Source organism: Glycine soja, chromosome 17 (assembly GCF_004193775.1).
Source record: "Glycine soja cultivar W05 chromosome 17, ASM419377v2, whole genome shotgun sequence".
Taxonomy (NCBI): domain Eukaryota; kingdom Viridiplantae; phylum Streptophyta; class Magnoliopsida; order Fabales; family Fabaceae; genus Glycine; species Glycine soja.
The window spans coordinates 41,610,833-41,620,422 of NC_041018.1; the positions used below are offsets into that span (position 1 = coordinate 41,610,833).

The 9,590-nt window shown below is 33.0% G+C and overlaps 1 protein-coding gene across 1 annotated transcript; it reads left to right on the forward strand.

Annotated features, from left to right (window-relative positions):
• Positions 1 to 4,949: 4,949 nt before the first annotated feature.
• Positions 4,950 to 7,219, forward strand: LOC114393749 (thaumatin-like protein 1). Its single transcript, XM_028355176.1, has 3 exons — positions 4,950 to 5,115; positions 5,235 to 5,934; positions 6,584 to 7,219. The coding sequence occupies exons 1-3, from the start codon at positions 5,055 to 5,057 to the stop codon at positions 6,768 to 6,770; spliced, it is 948 nt and encodes a 315-aa protein (XP_028210977.1). The 5' UTR covers positions 4,950 to 5,054; the 3' UTR covers positions 6,771 to 7,219.
• The last annotated feature ends 2,371 nt before the right edge of the window (positions 7,220 to 9,590 follow it).

A 9,590-nucleotide genomic window follows, 5' to 3' on the forward strand; every position in this document is an offset into this window, starting at 1 on the left:
ATTTCCCACTACTTTACAGCCACATACAAAGTGTGCTTTTAGGAACTAATTAAGCAATCAAAGACTAATAACATGATCAAATTAATCCGTTAAAAAGTTCTTTAAACTGTGGCTCTGATATTGGCAATAATTTGGCACAAACTCATGTGCCCAATTGTGTTTGCCTTTCATTCCCTTCCAGTGAACACTGCACGGATTCTGGCACTAACATTAGGCACAACAAGAATAATATCTAAAATTTAAGATACCAGAACACCACATACAAACAAAAACAGAAAAATTTTAATAAAATGAAATATGAATAACATGTAATAAAATATCCAAATTGATGATATATTCATCTTTTTAAACAAATCTTCTACGTTTTTCAAGTGTATGAATTGTGTAAATGTGATAATTTAAGTGTTTAAATCAATAAAAAAAATTGAATTAGACATTTCATAAGAAGTGTTAAACAAGTGTCAGAGTATGTCAGTATCAGAAACATGTTTGACATGGGATACTTTAAATAAACAAGAGAGGTGTCGTCCGTGCTTCATAGGTTCTAGGCAACAATTTGATATCTTGCCTGTCATCGCTTGGGAATGAAAGCAGTTGCCTTTTGTTGGAGTTTTTACAAATGAAAACACTTAGTCACTAGAAACAACTCAAACAAGGATATATGCTTTTGGTTCTGGTGGATAGTCTCATGTGCCAGATACGACCGAATAGAACCTGATACTATTTCGAATGAAACAACAGAACGAAGTTAAGTTTCAACTTGCAATACATTTCGAACTGGCCCAATGGATTTTCGAATTATTCGCACCTCAATTGAATTGTTAGGCAATTATCTTAATACAGACCTTGAGCTTGATGAAGGACTTGATTAGTAGCTAGGCATTACTCACGCAATTCATCCCGCTTATTAGTTCTTTATTTACAGCTCTTGTGTCATGATGATAAGCCAATTGTTTTTTAATCTATTATATAAATTATTATCATGGTACTTGTTGAGTAAATTTACAGCTATTTGTTACTAAGCCTTAGATGCACGAAACATACGAATGTACACACGTAAATTTTTAAGAGAAACAATAAGTGATGATTTGTGTTTGAGAGAAAACAAGTGGGTGCTAAACATAAAAAGTAACCAATCAAATGCATCCGTTTGTGTTGGTGTAGTTTAGCATTTTTCCTTTTTCTAGTGATTGGTTATTTGTTGGTGATACGTTTGTTGAGAGATAGTAGTATTTAGTGGTTGAGGAGGTGACACTTCTTAGGACTCTAATGACTATGCCAGTGAGAGTTTGAGGTGGTAGTATCATAAAATATGAATAAGAGTTCATTCCTTAAAGGAAAAATAACATTGATATTTATAGACATGAGTTGAAGATATATGTTGCTTCCAAGATAAATACCTCTCGGCACCAAGGAGCACTTTGATGACTCTGACCTCCAAAGAGGATCAACAACTAGGAACTGTCTCAAGCAACCGTGCCTAATGTGTTTGTGTGTCAACATGTCAATATCAATCAAGGCTTTTGTAATTAAAAATAAATAAAAACTAATGTGCAGCAACCCGTTACACATTTTCGGTGGCTGTTCTTCCCCTCCCATTTAGTAAATTTTTTCTGAGGTGTTGGATTAGAAGGATTGAGTTGCTTAACTTAAAAAGGGTAAAAATGAATTATTGTACAAGTGGATCCTACTTAAGAACTCCAATTAGAGAAGTTAGGTTAGAGATGACCTAAGATTCTTCTAGTTTTAGAAGCTTCTCTGTATTTGGTGTTCATGAGTTAATTAGCATTTGAAAAATGACACATAAATCACAAGATCCTTCTTTTTTTAATTCATAGGCGGTAGGTAGCAGGTCATAGGATATATTGAACTCATTTGTTGTTGATTAATAATTATTGATTTAGTAATCTTTAAAAAAAATTATTAATTTAGTAAACCATATTAATTATTCATCAACTAAGAGAAAACAAAATCATAACAGACAACAACCGAATTGAGGCAGTTCACGGGTATGTAAGATATCTTAGACTTTACCAAGAAACTAATATCATAAAACCCGAATTCTGTTGGCTGTTAAAAGCATAGATCCAGCTTGTCTAAAATGTGCAACTCACTTCAAAAGGTGAAATAAATAATTTCAATTGTTGATGAAAAAAATCAATGACCGATATTATGTGAATATGTATAACAAATCTTGAATAAGTTAGAATATCAACTGTCAATTTCTTCGTCAGTGATTAAAATTACATAATTTATCCTTACTCAACTTGACTTTGTTTTTTGCTAGTGATTTTTCTGTCTAGAGGTATAGAGTTTATTAATACCTGACATTAGGAATGGACTACGAATGGCAAGTATCTATCAATACTCAAGGTGGTTGTTGTTTTCCTATTCTACTTCCCCTAGCTCTTGCAGTTCTGTAGTTATTGGTTAGATACTCTTTGAAGTTACAATTCATGTGTTTTGAAGAGTCACTAGAGTCTGCTTCTTGTTACCAATAAAAACATTATATTATACTATAGTACTATATCTGTTTATAAGAGTCTCTATCTCCACGATAAATCAACATGCTCTCAACTAGGGAAACTTGCGTGCATAAAGTGGTAACCTGAAAAAAGAGTAATAAATACACTAATCAAGTCTACATGGAAGGTGGCGGGCTATATATAATAGTAGATAATTAGAATTCAAATGACCTATACTAGTATTCTTTTTTTTTTATAAATTAAATTGCTAATTAAGGCTGCTATATCAGGCCCATCATCACCCAGATATTTTAATTGTGCTTTATCTTCTAACATTTAGATATTTTCAAGGTCAGGAGATTTATCGAATCCTTGGATGAGTTATGAGATAATTGCATTCAAATATCTGGATCATTGGTTGTTTTCCTATGTGATTAAATTTCAGGGCAATAACTTATAGTAATTCCTATGGAAATTTTGATGGTTGCAGCAAAAACTGGAGCAGTTCAACAATGATACGAACTTATTTTCCAATCAGAACGTGGGACGTTGAAGACTTGAAGCTAACTACAACAACAGGCTCAGTAACTTAATCAACTAACTGCCAGACTAAATTTATTGTAATCTCCATTTGGTAGAAGCTAGCAAGGAGTAGTGAAGTAGTGCATGAAATAGTCAAAAGAGGTTAAGAATTCTATACATAAAAATAATAATAAATGATGATATGGTCGGAATCGTGTAAAAATTGCAAAAGTTGGCAACTAAGACCCGCTTTTTATCCATTTGGTCATCCCTCTAAGCCAAGGCTGCGCTAACTGCAAGTAGTGTAGGACGCCACATAGGATTGTAGGATGTCACACTTTATGAAAAATTCAAACCCCTTTTGTCTGGACATTGCATTATAATCTGTGAGCTCCATCGCTCTTCTCTTCATGATTAACCTTAACATGCACTTATGAGGAACATTTGTGTAATTCATGTTGCACTAATCACTCCCAAGTTAATTCCATCTCAAAATAAATACAATATTATCTTTTAAAATGAAATTATTCTTAAAATAAGTAAAAAATTATTTAGTTTTGAATTTGATTTTGTTCGAGTAAGGTCTTAATTAAAAGTTTATGAGCCTTTTAACATTATCACACTTTATTTCATTTTATTTTCATGCTGCTATTTAAACTTTATTCAATCCACAAAACAAAACCTAGACAGTAGACACGTTGTCAATGTGTTTTCAACATCAGTTTTTTCTCTTGTATCTTGTACATTTTTTCTCTCTTATATTTCCCCCTCACTCCTCAGATATATAAATATGAAATATCATGTTTACCTAATTAACTTAGTTGCATGTTTCTAAGAGATATCTTTAGGTGAACACAAACCGAACATATTATTTTCACACAGAACCAATAAAAAATTGAGAAGTGATAAAATATAAGAAAAAAAAAGTTTAATCTCTATGCACTGACGGTATAAAAAAATAATTTTACACCGTCATCCCATTATAACTCATTATGGATGATAAATTTATTGACTTTTTAAAATAATTATCTTAAAGTAAATCAAATAATGATTTATGATTGAACGACAGTATAAAATTGTTTTATATTATTAATAAATAGACATTAAACTAAAAAAAATGCTATCATTTAGTAGATTTAATTTTATTCCTAATTCTAATATGATATAATTAATAATTTTTTGGCCGTATTTGAAAAAATTAATTAAAAAAACTAATTGAAAGATAAAAAATTAACTAATAATTGAAAGTAAAAAGCTGATAGTGAGAAATTTATTAAATCATAATTATTAGATAAAATTGTCATAACTAAAAAATGTAAAATGACATATTTAAAAATGATAATAAAAAATTGAATAAATATTTTTAAAATAAAATAAAATATAAAAAAATTATAACATAACGCATTGAAAAAATTATTTCAAGTAACATTTAAAAAAAAAATATAATACTTATACAACAATATATATAATATTATTTGATATTTTTATCTAACTTTTTTTATTTATTATATTTCAATTTTTTTTCTATTCTCACTTTTTTTTTCATTTTTCTTTTTTTATTGTAAGATTTGTTATATAAGTATAATTTTTCTTTTAAAAAAACACAAACTTTTTTAAAAATTTATTGATCCAACAATTAAACAAAAATTTAATTAATAAAATAACTAAAAACTGACTGAATTGAATTGAGAAACATAACTATCTTGAAAGTGAACTAGAATATCACAATAAAAAATTAAAAAAAAAAAACAAAGGAAGTGAAGTAGAACCAGTATTCTCCGGGGCACACCGGAAAATACCAATAAAAAAGGTCAATGATGAACATGAAAGAAACATTGAAGTTGAACGTTAGCTTGGTCAGTATGCTGTCCCCACCACTGGTAAAACCAACGACCCTTCCCTCCCTCCCTAATCCTTTTCTTTCTTCTATAAATACCCCCACCACCTTCCATTCATTCTTCTCATTCTCAAATTCATATTACAAGAAGAAGAAGAAGAAGAACTTGGATAATTGTTAATTATAACTAATTAATTCTCTCAGTTCTTCTTCTTCTTGTTTCTCTGATTATGGATCGCCCAACACTATCATTATTTTCATTCCTACTAACACTCCATCTATCACTATCAGGTAATGTTTATTTTCTATAGTAACATACCTTCAACGGAAAAAAATTTATGATCATGCAAAGGTGGAATGAATTAATATACTTTAATTTTGATGAATTATTAATTTGTAATTTTTTGCAGGGGTAATTTCAACCACTTTCACTCTAGTTAACAAATGTGAGTACACGGTGTGGCCGGGAATTCTTTCCAATGCTGGTGTTCCTCCTCTTTCCACCACAGGCTTCGTTCTCCAAACCGGCGCGTCCACTACAATCGCCGCACCCGCGTCTTGGGGTGGCCGTTTCTGGGGCAGAACATTATGCTCCCAGGACTCAACCAGCGGCAAGTTCTCCTGCGTCACCGGCGACTGCGGCTCCGGCAAGCTCGAGTGCTCCGGAAACGGCGCCGCGCCGCCTGCCACCCTGGCCGAGTTCACCCTGGACGGCGCCGGAGGACTCGATTTCTTCGATGTAAGCCTTGTCGACGGCTACAACGTGCCGATGCTGGTGGTGCCGCAGGGTGGCTCCGGCGGGAAGTGCAGCGCGACGGGGTGCGTCGGGGACCTGAACGGCGCGTGTCCCTCAGAGCTGAAGGTGATGAGTGGCGATGGGAGAGAGGGAGTGGTGGCGTGCAAGAGCGCGTGCGAGGCGTTTAACTCGCCGCAGTATTGCTGCAGTGGCGCGTACGGCACGCCCGACACGTGCAAGTCTTCGTCTTACTCCGAGATATTCAAGAGCGCTTGCCCACGCGCCTATAGCTACGCTTACGACGACAAGACCAGCACCTTCACCTGCGCTTCCGCGGATTATACCATCACCTTTTGTCCTTCCCCCACCACCAGGTTTCTTTCTCAGCTTTCATATAAATACCATTTTTAGTACATTAAATAGACTTTCCCATATTAGAAAGTGCCTGTTTATTTACTATTTCAATAATATTTAATGATTTTAACGTCAGTATAAATTGATCACAAAAACAATAACAGATAAGGATGTGTGTTTTTAGTAAAATTTTCAGCTTCTGATTGTTACGAATGGAGTGATATTAATTCTTCTTTTTATAAAGAAGAACAATATTAATTGAGTTGATTTTTCAGAATGAAATCAAAGACACACTTTAATCATCAAAACAAGAACTATTTGTTAGCTTCCACCCAAGAAGATAGCGAAGTTGAAAATGCGGTAATTCGGCTTTATAATACTTGGGTAGAAAATTCGTATCAAACCAAACCATATATGTTTGGTTATAGAAGCAATCTAGCAAGTGAGTAGAAGAGATGAATTCGTACTTTGTAGAGATGCCTGCCGAATGAATAATAATAACGTCCCCACTCTATCCAATACAATTCCTAACGTGATTGGTCTCCTTAGACAGAGATCAATTATTGAAGTAGCTGGTTATCTCTGCTCTCTGCATTTCATGACCATTATTGGTTTTGTTTTCTTCTTGGAATATTAGCATTTGCTCATTATTATTTATTTTCTCAACAGTCAGAAGGCATCACAGGGGCAAGATGGTTCTTCTACTACCTCTCCCTTGCTGAACAACAACGGCACAATGGTGTATGAAGGTGCATTTGGTCAGAATGAAATCTCGTGGGCCACGTGCAGCCACGTGTTCCAATCCCAAGCCCTCGCCGGCATTGTCAGTATGACGATGGCTATGTGGCTCTTCTAAATAATACTTATTTTTCTCAATCAAGGCCACGTTCATTGGCCCAAACAAGATGGTAGTAGGAGTGGGACCCTATTCTCTTGCACACCAAGAACAACCTTAGTTGAATATGAGCCCATGCTCACGTGGATGTGATTCGTTTGATGAAGGGATAGCTCACCCGACATCGTTTAATTACTACATCTATACCATCATTTTTGGGTACCAGACTCCAATACTACGTATTATACATACAGCCAAATAGGCAACAACGTAGTAATTAGTTTTTAGTTTTTTTTTTTTTTTATTCTAGTTATTTATTTATTTATTTTTTATAGGTTAGATTATCAATAGGAATACCATTATTGAATTCTGTGTTATGGGCGGGGAAATTCTTTATTGATTCGGCAATGTGCGGCTGTAATATTTGACGACAATAAAGAAATGGATTCGTATATTGCATATTTTCATTACAGCATTGTCAACGTGTGAGGTGTGTGTTAAAGTATACAAAACTAATTGAATATGGTCACTAAAGTTGCCAAAAAGTACAGAACGGATAATATAAATTATGTTCCCGTCTACTAAGCGATTATGGTGTTGATTAGCGAGTAAAAAGGAAAATTTGGGTGTTTTTAATTGTCCTCTTTGTGGCTGAGTAGAATAAAGAGGCTAATCCAGCAAGAGGATCACGGATTTGGTATATATCGGTATAATTATATTTGGCCTTTCTTTTTATTATTGAAATATACCTATGTGTGGACTTTTCCAATTGCAATAATTAACATCCATAAATATTAGTGTGCGCCTCGCCACATTATTAGCCAGCACTTAGTGTATGAAATATTTTATTCACAACATGAATTGCGAATAAAAGTTTCATAATTAATAAAGGAGAATTAAATACTTTTAAGGTACAAGAGGTTCTTCATAATGCTATAATTTGTCATATATGAATTAGGAAATATCACTATTCACAAATTGATAAGATAATTATATAATTATTATTCTCTGTCCATGCATTAATTAATTAGGTAAAAGGAGTAAAACATGAGTTCCAACAATTTTAAAAATAACTTTTAAAAAATAATATAAAATATTAACAAATTTAATTTCATTAGCTAAATCAATTATTATATATTAAACATATTTTATTATATTTTTTTAAAAAAAATAAAAGACATTTTTAAAAGTCTGCTACCTACTTATAAATAAAATGTTCTTTCATAACTTATAGCAAACACCACCTTAAATGACGGCATTATTAATTATTATAGCAGCAAGTGGTGTAATGTCGCAGGCTTGCATCCTTAATAGTCTCTCAACTAACTGTTTTTAGATAATCTTGCCACCAAAAATAAAAAAAGATTATACCACTATAATCTTTTTGTTGACTCGCCTATTACATGCTTTGGTGTGAGTGGGTATTCCCTATCAACTTTGACGTTTCATGTTAAAACTTGGGTTCATATATACTCACTCTTTGCACTAAAATTTTATACTCAACATTAACTATACAAGCAATACAAAATTATTTATATACTTATGGTTGAATATTTACGCATACAGATCAAGATTCATTCGAATTGGGTTAGCGATGGGGACATATAGCAGGCTTTATGGTCGCAGTAAAAATACCAAATTAAGCCTTTATTTATTCATGCATGATATTTGAATTCAATGAAGCACGTTTAAGCCGCCAGCAGAATCTGTAAACTTGTCCGAGCAAAGTCAAACACCGGTGATCTGGTTAACATTTGATTAGTCATATACTCGGAGAAAAACAGATACTGGGAATAATCTGACTCATCTTACTAAAGTTCTGTTTCAAAAGGAGGGAACTCTGAAAGTTCTACATGTACCTACTCGTGTGTTATTTTCAAAATCAACCCCAATTCCTATTTTTATTGTTTTTTCACACCCTCATTTATCTCATTTTTTCCCGTTTCACACTACTCAACATTTTATTACTTGCAACGGGAGTAAAACAAGTAAAAAGAATTATTTCCTAAGGAAATTATTATTTTCGATCAAGCCTTACATGTTAACATTAGAATAATGGATAATTTGAGTCGTTTGAAATTACATTTTATTACATGTGACATAGTATAAAAGAAAAGTTACGTAAAGTGACCAATTTTCTTTTGAAAAAAATATTTTTTTATTTGTGCAGAGGCAATTATTATTTTTGGGTTGGACTTAATTACATTTTGAGACAGCAATAATTTTAAGATAATGAATTTTCGTTTGGAAACATCCTACCTTAAATAAATAGTGTCTTCATATAAATGGGAGTTGTGCTTGAGCGAATATGTAGATAGAATTGATGCTTACTTTATGGATAAAGAAGATTCCTTGACTTTTAGCATGCTCAATTATGAAGAGTAGTTGAAGTTTAGATATCACTACTCGGCTACCCCTCACTCTCAAAGGCTTGAACGCATAGTTGAATGGTTGAAAGGTTCTTAGCCTTTATCAACATCTATATATTTTAAAGGATTGAGTTGTTGCTTCTCTCCATGAATGAAATCATTATATCAATGGGACTTTGGTAGCATTGATGTGTTATGTGTAAATGGTTGCAGCTAGCTCAACTGTTTAATTAGACACTTCGCTTCGGTTGTGGAAACATGGAAATCAACCAGAGAGGGTTGATTAAGGAGACAAAGAGACATAAAAATTGAGTCATGAAAATGTTATTTCTGAGTTATTTCTATAAATGGGTGCATGGATAATGTATTGCTAACATCACTCGTTCATATATACTAGTAATACTTTAGCAGCTGGCAGCTTTAATTTCATCATCAATTACTCACTCTGTCACTCAATTAGTGGTCGTGGTTG

Coding starts and splice junctions, on each gene's coding strand:
- LOC114393749 (XM_028355176.1), top strand. CDS start 5,055: ATGGATCGCCCAACACTATCATTATTTTCATTCCTACTAACACTCCAT. Junction 5,116..5,234: donor ACTCCATCTATCACTATCAG/GTAATGTTTATT, acceptor AATTTTTTGCAG/GGGTAATTTCAACCACTTTC. Junction 5,935..6,583: donor TGTCCTTCCCCCACCACCAG/GTTTCTTTCTCA, acceptor TTTTCTCAACAG/TCAGAAGGCATCACAGGGGC.